Below are 13,688 nucleotides of genomic sequence, written 5' to 3' on the forward strand. Positions count from 1 at the left end.
GAAAAGGTTAGTTGGATGCTGAATATTGCAGTTCAGCTGTATGTTCTCCCTGTTTTGAGGAGTGGATTTAGAAGTACTTTAACCAGAACAAAAAAATACAACAATAAAAACTCTGTAACTGCAAGCAAAAGAAACTAAATGACTGTAACAAGCATTCCAAGAAGTCTGCAGAAATGCTTTGATCACAAGAACATACCCAAACCCTGCAATACTGGCACTGGTGTTATTAAGCAAGAATGCATTTTATCTTGGCATTCAAGAAGTGTAACAGAGATAATATGATGCATTACCTTCCTGTAAATTATTTTATTGTACACACAGAAGTTAATATTTTAAGTTGTTAAAATGTGAGTATCTTAAAAATCTTCACAGCAGCTCAGGAAGGCTGGGCAAAGACAATATGTGTCTTTGAGATGTTCTGTAGCTGACATACATGGAAAGAGCACTTGCCCATACCTTCTGCTTATCTACAAGCCATGGAAAGGAGAGGTCTCTCTATATTATAGTGACTGGATTCTAAGACTCATGAAAATTAGTTTATTAATTATGTTACATGTTAATTACTGGGCACAGACAGGGGTAAAAAGGAGTCATTCAGAACTTTGCCAGAAGACCCATGGGTTTCAGCAGCATCCCTGCTAATCTAGGCCCTGCATTTTTGGAATTATTATACATGCCAATATACATGGCACCCTAATGAGTGGATTCAGAAAATCTCCCAATTGAAATGAAGTACACAGGCAGGAGAAATGGGAAAGTTGATCTGGCTTCCTGTGTCTGGAGTGTGGCCTCTCATACTGAAGGAGCAGCTTATTCTGGGTCTGAACACATTGCCTGGTCAAACAGGAATGGTCTGATCCAGAGATAGCTGGAAAGGAAGTGAAGGAGCCTGTTCACCTCTTCAGGCCAGGAATGTGTTATTGTTTGTATTTAACTGGAATCAACATTATTTATGACAGCTTTCAGCATAACAGACAACCTTTTTCTTTCAGACTCTCAGACCCAGGAGCCTGAAGGCAGGAGGTAAATCTATCCAGAACTGAAGCACTGAAATAGTAATTTGTCTTTTTAAGCATAGCTGTGATCATTCCTTACAGGAGCTGTCCCTGTGCATAGGCCAGCCTCTGCAGTTGCAGAAACAATTAGTTTTCCCAGCTCAGCTTATGTCATTTATTCATGATGTGAATTTACCAAGATTCACTGTGGTGCTTCAGAAAGGGCTTGGCATCAAGTTACATGAAGTGAATCTGCTGCTCATTCTTTTGGAGCAGAGACAAACCACAGGCAGTGACCAGAGCATCACTCGATGCTCCACTGCGCTGGAGCAGAATGGGCTTGCTTGTCTCACATGCCACTGTGGCTTGGCTCCAAACCAAATTTCTCTCTTGCAAGTCAGACTTTGTAAGAGAAGTTCAGCCTGTCACAAGGCACTGGCAAAGCTCACTTAAGACTGAGGTCTTAGAGTAGTGACAGGAACCACTGCTGTGCTCAGACCGAGGGATTTGGTGACCAGGGGAATGACCTCTGCTGCTTATAGCTGGCTTTATTCCCACACTGCTGCATCAATCTCCTGAGATCCATTCAGGACCTCATTTGGCACCCACTAAAGCTGCAGACCAGCGGGTTGGCTTTGCTACGTGTTATAAGGTAAAGCTGAAGAGCCTGCCAGGGCTGTGCAGACCGGCTGCAGCCGTAGCTGTGGGTATTTGTGCAAATAATTAGATGTTCTCAAGTCTCAGAAAATGAGTTTGAAATCCTGGCAGCATAGACCTGTGGTTCCTGGTCTCCAGTTTGCATAGCTGCAAGCCTGGGTGTTGCCACCAGCACCAGGCTCAGAACATCAGCACCTCACCCAGCCCCATGTCAGAGCCCTGCTCTGTGCTGGGTTCACTATCTGTGACCAAAGAGCCACCACAATCGAAACAGTGTCCGTTCACCCGTGCTGACTCAGGAGCCTGGTCCCAAGTAGTGCCAGGGGACATTCAGATTGGATATTAGGAAAAATTTGTAAAGAGTGGTGAAGCACTGTCACAGGCTGCCCAGGGCAGTGCTGGAGTCACCGTTCCTGCAGGTGTTCAAAAACTGAGCAGACGTAGCGCTTCATGATATGTTTATTTGGCATGGTGGGATTTGGTAGAAAGTTGGACTTGATGGTCTTGGAGGTCTTTTCCAACCTTCATGATTCTGTGATTCCTTCCATCTTTGATGCAGAGCTCCTGATACTGCTGGTTCCTGCTTTAGGCACCATTTGGCTCCCTGCATTGTGCTTTGCAAAACCACTGCAGAGAAGGGTAGAGATGGTCTTGTCTGGGGCAGTGAGTGCTCTTGGAAATGCCTGCGTTCTTTTGGTGGAAAGCCAACAAAATCACCTCAGAGCAGACTTTTTATCTGGAAAATTTCAAACCAGACCATGAATCTAACAAAACAATAACGCCCCAAAAGCAGGTTTGGAATGGAAACTGCCAGGTAAACCTGATGCCAAATGACAAATTAGCCATTTCTGTCTCTCGTGTGTGTGTGCATTAACAACTATGTTTTGTAAGAGGAAACCTTTTTTATCACCCTTTCCTATGAAAGGCTTTTTATTCTTATTATGATTAAAGGCTCAAGCTCACTCTTATTTAACTCATCTCTTTAATCCTAGAGAATGCTATGCCTGACAGAAGGCTCACATTTCACAGCAGAAAGAGAAACAGACAATAATGAAAGAATTTATATGCAAAACATTCCAAGTTTTAAGAATACCTCTGTTATGCCAAGAAGAGTGTGACTGTGGAGAATACAATCCATATTGGTAGTAAAACTAGCTCTCCACTACCTAGAGGTCTTGGAAAGTTATCCTTGTTAACTACTGGGGAGGTGCTAACTTACAGTCTGGCAGGATTTTAAAGAATGCTTTGGTCTTTATGGGCTTAAATGTAAAAACTGAAACTGCAGACTAAAAAAAAAAAAAGACTCAAAAATTATGAACTCATAAATTGGGTGAACTCGGTTTCTTCAAATGCTGGGAAAACACATCTCACATGCCTGAAGATATTTAGTGCTCTGTGGCTGAAGAAATCTAAAGCAGGATTGTTAATAATGTGAGAAATATTTAAATTAGCCAGGTTGACACACACACACACAAAAATATAATATTGAGGTTGGAACTGTGAGCTAACACTTTCATGCCAGTGAGGATAGGTGGGGAGACAAATGCCAAGCAATTTTCATCAGAGTCTCAGCCTGTCCAGACAGGTGCCTGGAACCTGGACTTATGTTTGGTTTAAAACAAAATACTTTTCTGACAGGCTTAAAAGGAGCAAAACTACAACTCTGTAACTAAATATTTATTTTCTAACTAAATATTTATTTTCTTTTTTACTATGCAAGTGGCACAAACACCAAACTCATTCCCCTTCCTGGCAGGGTTCAAGGCCAGGTTGGACAGGGCTTGGAGCAACCTGGGCTAGCGGAAGGTGTCCCTGCCCATGGCAGGGGCTGAAATGGAATGGGCTTTAAGATCCCTTCCAACCCAAACCTTTCTAGGATTCTATGGTTTGTTGTTCCATGAAGTAGTTTTATTTCATGATTTATGATCAAGGATGCCTGGATCTCTTTCACTGTAGCTTTATCAGAACACACCCACAGGACATCTCTATCTAATTTCTGTCATGGGGTGTTGATTTGATGCTGAACCCTAACTAACTCCTCATGAGAATTTAAAACTAGAAGAGTTCATTCCAAGGCATGAGGTGCAGTAATTAAGCTCATCTGTCAACTGCATTCCAGAAGATAGCTCTGGGTATGAGAGGAATGGGATGCTTTGTGATTTTATCTATGGTTTGAGTGTCTGTCATTGACTCCCAAACAAGTTTTTGTCTGTAGAGCCAAAGTGGCAAAGCAGCTGCCCTTTGTAACAGGATTATGACACTCGAAGTAATTTCCTCTTCTTTCAGAACCTATTCTGGCTGTCAGCCAGGAAATATTGCTGCTTGCCTGACAGATAAGGGATTGCAGAGCTATGTTCTGGACTAATTCTGTTAGCACTGCATCATACATCTAACCTCAGGTGCTTCTGCAGTGTGTATGACTTGCTTTAGTAATAAAATAATTGAGAATAGTTCTGTATATCCAAAGTTGCTGTTATGTGTTATAGACTGTCATGTGATGAAACTTTTGTAGATTTTTCTGAATATCAAAGTTCATTTTAATTAATTTAGAACTATGTAGGAGACAACAGAAAGGTATTAAATGCTAGATTTTCTCTGGTCAAATTATTAAACAAATTTATCATTGGACTAGTTTTGAAAAAATATATACTTTAAGTAAATACCCCCCCAATGCAAAAAGTACTCTTGTTTTTTGAAATCTTCTATCACTAGAATCTCGCTGTGCAACTTAATCTACTTTCCAGAAAACCTTCCTGTAGAAAAGACTTGTGCAAATATGATGTACAAAACATTTGGGCATAGGGATAGGTCTGTGTGTATCTGTGATGTTTGCTGCTATTTTAAGGTTGTTTTCAATCTCACGTGTGAATAGTAATTTCATTTTATATTCTCTAACTTTATTAAAAATAAGGCTAAAAATCCATCCTTTCTCTAATCCCTTCTCACAACATTTCGTTGTGAGGTACCAGCAGAGGGAGATCATGTTCTTGTTCTTCCTTTTGCTTTCCTAACGCAGCCTGGTTGCCTAATTGTCAGTGTATTGATAACCCTGCCATGGCCAATAGAATATGTTGAAATTCTCCAGAATACAATCCTTGCCAAGGGAAAAATTTTAACATACCTTTAAAAATTATTTTTCAAAAAATTCCTATATGCCACAGGCAATTACTCCTGGTAATTGATGAAAGAAGTGACTGTGTCGTAATTTTATCTGTTTCCATAGAATCATGGAATTGTTTAGGTTGGAAAAAAGCCATCCAAGACCATTGAGTCCAGCCATTCCCCACTGACCCAAGTGCCACATCCTCACATTACTTGAATACCTCCAGGGATGAGGAGTCCACCACTGCCCTGGGCAATCTATTCCAAGGTCTGAACACTCTTTCCATGAATAAATTTTCCCAGAAATCTCCATTCTAAATCTCCCCTGGTGCATCTTGAGGCCATTTCCTCTCATCCTTGTTTTTTTACATCTATACATCTAGTTTTCTATAAATATAATTTGATGTAAAGTTCATGTGTGCAATTTAATACATATACATGGGGATTTCTTGGAAAAATCAAACAGGAGATCTCCATGGACTGGAAAAGGAGCTCCAGGTGTTTTGGGTGGATGTGGACACCCATGGTCAGTGGAGATGCTCATATTTTAGGGGCAATGAACCCCACACTACCTCATGCACTGTATTTACAGAACCACAAGTAAGGTTTGCATGATGACATGGCTGTGGGTAAAAATAGCTTGGAATGATGGATAATTAGCATGAATTCCCCATGTGCAGAATTAAAAAAATTGATGTACTTTATTTACTTATCTTCATGGAGCTGATCTTGAAAGATGACTTTAATGGCGTGGTTCTTCTGTTGCTTTCAGTGTGTGATAAAGTTCCCAGTGTTTTAATAAAGAAATACATTACTTTTCTCATTAAATATTTAATATATTGAAATCTACATCTGTCAGTTTATCTTCGTTTTTGTTTTTCCAAGTAAGCATCAGAGCAGGTCCTAACTTGGTCCTGATCTTGCTCCATAATTGTATTAATGAAGGCAGCAAGTCTGCTTCTGAGCCAGAAACAAAACTTTTGACCCCTGACTTCTATGTCATGATCATAGGATGGCCTGTTTTATAAAACAAATGTTTTATAACCAAAAGCAAAGTGATTTCATCTTGCAGATGAGAGATGATTCAGTGCTACAGCGGGGTGAAATGGTCTCTTGGCTCAGACACAGCGTTTGTTAAACAAACTACTCCAGTTGCTACAGCTACTTAGGCCTGAGTCTCACTCTTATTCACTGGGATGTGAGTGTTTGAAATGTGTTGAACTGTGAATCCAACTAACATTTGTATTTAGGCAAACTTCTGTGGAGCAGAAAGAAGATTCAAAATGGCAGAAGTGTCTCTGCAGGACTTCTAAATTCTTCACAATGTAGAACACACAACATGCTAAAATATCTCATTTTTACAACTTTTACATGAAAAACTGCCTGTCATCAGAAATGTTTGTAGAACAGAGGGAATTGCTACCATTCACCTGTCTGCTCTGATTCTGCTGTAAAGCATTAATTGGCAAAGCCATGAAATATTAGAGCAGACTGAGTTTAAAAAGGAAGCAGGAACCATAAAACACAGGAAGGCCAGAATTCAGCCAGACACTATAGGTGTGAACATTTCAAAACAGATTTCAGTTCCCAGCTTATCTCTTTATAGCTGTAGGGTAGGAGCAGGGAACATAGCCTAGTAGCTTAGTTTCAGATTCAAACCTTTTGGGAAAGTGGAGATCAGAAATTTGCAGTTCTTCAGCATCTGGACTATGTAATAAAAACATTAATTCCTACACAGATGCTAGAATCCAAGGGTTTGTTTCCTTAACTAGAGCAGGTTGTTTCTAGTCATGTGGATTCTGAAGAAAACTCACAATGTATTACCCTTCTGAGGAGTCAGAAGGTGTAAGTACAACAAAAGTTACATACATCCCATTTTTATATTAAATCACAGTTTTTGTATTGTTGGCAAAGATAAGGTACCTCACAGGAAGCTGTGACTCCTCTGTGACTGAAAGGCCTTGAGATTGTTCAGTATAGAGGCTCTCTGGTTCTGTCTGCAGGACAGCTTTTTACCATCTCCAGTGAAATGCCTTGGCCACAGAGCGGAGAGATGAGTACTAAAAACACACTGTCCATGTGTGACAGCAGCTGTACAGCTGAAAACCAAAGGGCACAGGCTGGAAAAGGGTCAGGGGTTATTTGATCCCTTCAGAGTCTGAACCCTCATCATATAATGGCATTCACATTTCAAAATCTCCCCCAGAAGCTGTGCAGGTCTTTTCATGGTGTCTGAAGATGAATATGAAGATTATAACAATATAACCACAGATTAATCTATCAGCTCTTTCTCCTTTCTGCACCTTGCTTATCTTTCCTTGCAGATCTCTAAGCAGCAGCTCCAGTGAGCTGCATTACCTGCTTTCAGGCTCCTGAGAGCCTACCTGCTAATTCCTGTTGTAACATTCCTGTCCTGGGATGGCACTTTAACCCTGCCCTTGCCAAAAGCAGCATAGGTTCTGCCTGCATGCAACAATTTGAGACAAAAAGGTTATTTTTAGTTTTAGAGCAGTGAATTTGCAACTCTCATATGCAGGACCAGAGTGTCTGAATACATAAAGTACAAAGACAGGACTAAAGGTTGGCAAAGAAAATACAGTCAGCAAACTGGAGAGATCTCACTCTACAATCCACACACTTCTCACAGGGAGAGCCAAAGCCACCTGCCCAAAACAAACAGCAACCATTCCCTCCTTTTCCACAATTAATCAAGTTAAAACAACACCCCCCAGAAAAAAAAAAAAAAAAAAAAAAAAAAAAAAAAAAAAAAAAAAAAGGAGGAATGGGACTTTTAGGAGGAGTTGGAATAAAAGCTTTAAATGCATAAATGCATAAAAAGCTTTATGGAGTTCCAGAGGAAACAAAATATTGTCAAATGTCTGTGACAAGGCGGCCCTGAGTATCTGGGATACGTGCAGAACTTGCTGGCCAGGAGAGAGGTGTCGTGAGAAAGAGCTCTGGTGGATGCAGCCTGCTGCGAGTGGTCCATGGGATCCCAGGAGGAGCATCTGTTTTGGGACCAGCAGTTGCTCTGTAATTAGAGAGCAGCATCAGCTTTAAAAACAATCATTTTGATGTTCTCCTTCAGATGGAAACTTGGGTTTTTGAAGAGGAGTCTTGTTTATTATAAATGAGGATGAAACACTCTGCTCTTTCCTCATTAGCAGTAACTTTCCTCACTGGACAGTAACTATTTTTAGCTGCAAATTACAAAATGGAGCAGATTCAGACAGAAGCACAAAGGGTGAAAAGTATTTCCTTCCCAATCTTCTAAGCTAGTATACAAATTTTATTCATTTTAACTGAGATGAGCTAGAAAAAGGAATTAAACAACTTAATTCTTTACTCCACCTCAACTAATACTTTACAACAGTCCAGGATATATACATAGGGAAAGACTCATGGACTGTTTGGTTGGAAGGGACCTCTAAAGGCCAGCTGGCCCACCCTTTGCCCACACTTGGTGTGACAGTACAGGAGTGTGGTGGTGAGGGTTGACACTATTAAGACCACATCTGTTGGATTCTTCCATGCTACCAAGTTGCATAAAGAAAATGCTATTTTCCAGCCCCAAAACAGGCACAAAAAGATGATCGAGGTGAAGTTAGAAACGCTCAGAATTAGGAAGTGTGAATACAACTGAAATACCTGTGCACACGAAGGAGACTCCAGTGGACCTCATGAGGGTGGCAGAGTCAGGGCTGCTCCCTCTGGGGTACCCCGAGCCCGCTCCCCTGCCTGCCCTGCCCACAGCCCCCCACCCTGGCAATCCCCAGGTGTTCCTGCCACGGAGCGCTCCCACACTGCCATGGCCTGACCTCAGACTGCCTGTGCTTCGCTCTCATTCTGGCATCATGTCAAAACCTGGCTGGAGAGCATGTCAGAAGGAACACAGGGATTTTTTTTTTTTTTCAGTAGATGAATCTTTGGCAAACTGTGAAAACCATTTCATTGAAGAAGAAAAAAAAGTTATTCCTCTTGCTACAGGACTTTCTGCAAATTTCAAAGGCCTGCTGTGAATAATAGTGTCAGAGCTTCCAAGCTGCAAGGCTATTTTATAGTGGAAAGTGTGAGGCAACCAAAATAAGTATCAGTTTCCACTGTTACAAAATAAAGATTTTGCTGTATGTGGTACCTTAAAAGCCATGTTCAGAGATGTGTTTTTTGGGACACAGAAGTAGGTATAACCCCAGAGGGTTATTTTTTTGTATAGTTATTGGGTTTGTTTCTTGTTCACAGCAAATTGGAAAATAATTCAAGACAGAAAGAAAATGATGGCTTTCTTTATGATGCAAAACATAACAGGAATTTGTCTTCCTAAAGGACTGAAGGCAAACCTTAAATCCAAATGCTGCCAGTCCTTGGGATGTTCGAAATACTTATTCCCATTTAATGGCGTGAGTGCATCTCTCCTTACACAATTTGTGAGTATTTTTGACAAACCTGGTCCTAGTTTTCTGCTAGCAGAGTTACAGATGAGACAAGTTTTCCATGGTTTGGGGTTTTATTGCGAATGCTTCGCACAGCTCTGGTTATGTGCTCCCTTCTCATGACATCAGTGCTGAAGGGGAGAAAGAATGTAAACATCTGCTTTTTATAATTCAATTCCAGGCTTATAACTTGATTAGGATAAGCAATGTTTCTACATGATTTATTTTCCAGTCACAACAATGCGCAGTTTTAGCAGCAGTTTGAAGATTAGTAAAATAAGGATGGAAACTAATGAGGTAAATCTTGCTTCACAGTCTACCTTTCTGAGCTGCACTGAACCTTGTGCAAAGGCTGGGGATTTCCCTCCCACTTGGTTTTTAAAATGATGTCCCGTTCCTCCCCACAGTGCAGGATGCAGCCCATGGAAAGGAAGCTTACACAGCAGCACTGAGGTGAGCTGGAGCAAAGGGAATTTGGCTCGTGACTCTCTACGGAGCCCTTCTGTGTGGCATTGGGTCAGGACTGAGTTTTCCAAAGATGCCTGCTGGGACATTGCTGCATCCCTAACAACTGAGGCCTGAAATATAAAACCTCTAATCTCTTCCATCGCGTGAGCAGGGTTAAAACTCCACTCTGGTTGCTCCCCTTCCTTTGTTTTCCAGGCTTTTTCTTGCACCAGGAACTAACAGTGGCTGGAACCATGGTCCTGGTCACAGTCTGGAGTCTTTCCTACTCCCTTTAAACTATTAAATTTAAGGATATGCTCATGGGCACTGAGGAGGGCTTCAGTAGTAGTTGGGGACATGTAACTGAAGCCAAGGGACAGCCAGGGCAGTAGTGCATGTCAGTGTTTTCAGTCTTGTATCACATTTCCAATAATAAAACAATAAAAATCACAGCATCTCAGAATGGTTTGGATTAGAGGAGACCATAGAGTCCATCCAGTCCCACCCTCTGCCATGGGCAGGGACACTTCTCACTGTCCCAAGGTGCTCCAAGCCCCGTCCAACCTGGCCTCAGACACTGCCAGGGATCCAGGGGCAGCCACAGCTTCTCTGGGCACCCTGTGCCAGGGCCTGCCCACCCTCACAGGGAACAATTCCTTCCCAAAATCCCATCTAACCCCGCTCTTCTGGGACGAGCCGGCACCGCCACCCTCACCTACGGCAGGTGGGACACAGACCCCGGGCCGTGAGGGACAGGTCCTGCTGGGGCTGGCTGGGGCGGGGGAACCCAGGTGAGAGAAGGACCGCGGGGTGAGGGCGGAGACCCAGAGGTGAGGGATGGAAGCCCGGAGTGAGGGCGGGACCCCAGGTGAGGACGGCACCCCAAGGTGAGGGAAGGAAGCCGGGGGTGATGGAGGGACCCCCAAATGAGGGCGGGATCCCGGCGTAAGAACGGCGACCTCGAGGTGAGGGAGGGACCCCAGGTGAGGGAGTGACCCCCAGGTGAGGGCGGGATCCCGAGGAGGGGGGCGGGACCCCGGCGTAAGGTCGGCGACCCCGAAGTGAGAGAGGGACCCCCAGGTAAGGGCGGGACCCCGAGGGTGATGGAGGGACCCCTGGTGAGGGCGGAAACCCTAAAGTAAGGACGGTGACCCCGAAGTGAAGGGGAGACCCCAGGTGAGGGCAGGGGCCGCAGCGGGCCACGGGAGGCGGGGCCGGGGCGGGCGCCGCCTCATTCCGCAGCCGGTGCTCCCCGGGCGGCAGCCGGAGCTCCATCCCCGGCCCCGGCTGGCAGCAGGAGCCCCGCGGCACGGCCGGGGCTCAGCCCTGTCCCTCGGGGCGGCGCTGCCCCAGCCCTGCCCGGTAGCGAAGGCGGAGCGGGGCCGCAGCCGCGCGCAGACAAAAGCGGCGGCGCTTCCTGCGGAGCCGGAGGGGAGCGGGCGGTGGGCGACGGGGTCCGCTCTCCCCGCTCGGTCTTCGCTCCCCTCGGCCTGTTCCCGCTCAGTCCCGGCTTATCCCCGCGCTCTCCCGGGTCCTTCTCGGATCCATCCCCGCGCTCTCCCGGGTCCGTCCCGGTTTATCCCCGCGCTCTCCCGGGTCCATCTCGGATCCATCCTCGCGCTCTCCGCGGTCCGTCCCGGTCTGTCCCCGCGCTCTCCGCGGTGTGTCTCCGTTCCCCTGTCCCGAGTGCCCCCGGTGCCCTTCCCGGCCGCCGCGGGTGCCGGCGCGATGGCTGTGGGTGGGAGCCCCGGGGCGCTGGGCACGGCGCTGCTGCTGCTGCTGGCCCTGAGCGCCCGCGCCGTGCCCGAGCCCGAGGCGGTGCCCGAGGGAGCCTCCACCCTGGCCTTCGTCTTCGATGTGACCGGCTCCATGTACGACGACTTGGTGCAAGTTATCGAGGGCGCATCCAAGATCCTGGAGACATCGCTGAAGAGACCCAAGCGGCCGCTGTACAACTTCGCGCTGGTGCCGTTCCACGACCCAGGTAGGGCATTCCCCCGGTGGGCCGAGCGGGACCTGGCTGGGGCGGGCAGGAGCCGGGAAGGGCAGCAGGGAGCTCCCGAGGGCTGCCAAAAATTGGGTTTCCTGCGCTTGCAGAGACCGGAGCCTAAGTGTTCCTGTCCCATCCTAGTCGTTCTTGCCGCACGCGTTTCTCTGCCGAGGGCGAGTAACATTTTGTGACCACCACCTCCCTAGCTCTCTGCAAAACTTCCCAAAGCCTTCAGGATAGACTGGAGTGGGCTCTAAGTGCGATTTGTGCACCTGAGTAGCTTAAGCTATCAAATACTCACCTTAATTGTTCAGGTACGAGCTGAAGTAGTGTCCGTGAACTGCACGTGTAGTAGTAACGGTGCTATTGAGTTTTTTCCCAATGCCCTTCCATGGGAGTGCACTTAAGAACATGAACTATGCAGTTGCACTCTTCCTCTTGTCTTATTATCCCATGCTTACATTCAGAAACGTGAAGTGAAATGAACATGGTGTGGGTTTTTTTGTTTGGGCTGTTCTTTCTTTCTTTTTTCACCCATTCTGCTGTACATCATGCGTTCCTCTCTTTCAGCTTCTGTTTTTTGTTCCCTTCCTATCAATTTTCTCTGGCTCTCTTCCTCTTTCCTTGTCAAATTCTTCTGTTGACTTGAAGAGGAAATAGGAACAGGATGCCCCAGGCTGGTGAAGTGTGCTGTACTGAGCAGTAAAAACTCGCAAAAAAAAAAAAAAAAAAAAAAGAATCAGAAAGTGGGGGAAAGCCCTTGAAAATTACCTTTTGGCTTTAGTGCCCATGGAATATCTCAGAATATGCTCAATGCTTAAGACTTCCATTTTTGCAGGGATGTCAGCAAAAAAAATGGACATCCTCTCTATTTCCTCCCAGTCACAGATTCTTCTGTTTACAAGATATATGTTTGCTATTGGTATAAATACCTTAAACCAAATGCTTAGAAAATTAGAAGGAATAGCTTGTATAGGTTCTCTTTTTTTTCTTACAAAGAGTTCTTCATTGTAGTATCAGAATGTTATATCACAAAAGGGTCCTTACTGTTTCCACATTTGGTGTCATTTTCTTTTTGTTTTCCCTCTCTTCCCCCTGTCCTCCCATTTTTTGTTATTTTATGGAACAAAATTATATGAGACTTAAAAAGCATCATGCCACAGAAATAAACAAGAAGGGAAAGATTTGGGTCAAGAGTAGAACCTAGAACTCTTTTATATCCTTCTGGAAAATCAAGTTCATCTCTTTGGAGCTGTTTTTCCATGGAATGGCCAGAAAATCAAGAGGATGGGTTAGGAGTGTTTTGGTTTGATTTTCTCTCAATGATCAATTATCTTCACTTTAGTGAGCAGAAGGGGATTCAGGGTAGAGTTGATACTTCTCTTTTTCAGAGACTATTCCATCCACAAGAGCCAGAAGATCTTGCGTGGTGCACTTTTAGTTTGCAGGTTTGTGTGGTGGTCCTTTGTTCTTGTGCATGCTCAGTAGAAAGAAGTCTCAGCTTTCTCTCATGGGTCCTGTGCTTAGTTTTCATCACAGACCTCTTTCACGTCATAGCTTCTGTTTTCTTTCTCATCTCATATGTTTTCATTCAATTTTTCTTCTGCACATTTTCACCTTTTCAGTCCTTTTTTCCATCCTCCTCACATTCTTGCTCCCACTGCCTGTCCAGGTTCTTTGCTTGTGTTCCAGACTGATTCCTTTGACCATGCTTTGCTGTACCACCCCTCCTTGCTCCCTGCTTGAGTCACATTTTCCCACTCACTGACTCCTTGCTTCCTTGCTTCCTCCCCCATTCCTCTCCTTGCACAGGAGATCCCTTTCCTTGGCAACTGTTAGACTTCATTCAGTGGAGTGACTGAAACTTAAACCTGCAGAGAACTGACCTGTGCAGCCCAGAGCTGCTGGCAAACGTGCCTCAGAGTATCCTGTTACACCTCTCTGTGTGGAAGTCCAACTTCCCTGAGGGGGCCTTACTTCTTAGTGTGATGGATAATTTGTGAGGGCAGGGAGCTCTCTCAAAGTGGAGGATGGACAGTTTTCATTTTGTACTGGTTTCTGAAAACT

General features: G+C 44.8%; 1 protein-coding gene across 1 annotated transcript in view; it reads left to right on the forward strand.

Moving 5' to 3' along the window:
- The first annotated feature begins 11,359 nt into the window (after positions 1 to 11,359).
- The window catches only part of HMCN1 (hemicentin 1), a 166,762-nt gene continuing 164,433 nt past the window's right edge, over positions 11,360 to 13,688 (forward strand). The window contains exon 1 of the mRNA XM_053950663.1: positions 11,360 to 11,615. Within this exon, the coding sequence (XP_053806638.1) occupies positions 11,360 to 11,615 (256 nt within the window). The remainder of the gene's footprint in view (positions 11,616 to 13,688) is intronic.

The sequence above is a fragment of the Vidua chalybeata genome, chromosome 9 (genome assembly GCF_026979565.1).
Source record: "Vidua chalybeata isolate OUT-0048 chromosome 9, bVidCha1 merged haplotype, whole genome shotgun sequence".
In the NCBI taxonomy this organism is placed as follows: domain Eukaryota; kingdom Metazoa; phylum Chordata; class Aves; order Passeriformes; family Viduidae; genus Vidua; species Vidua chalybeata.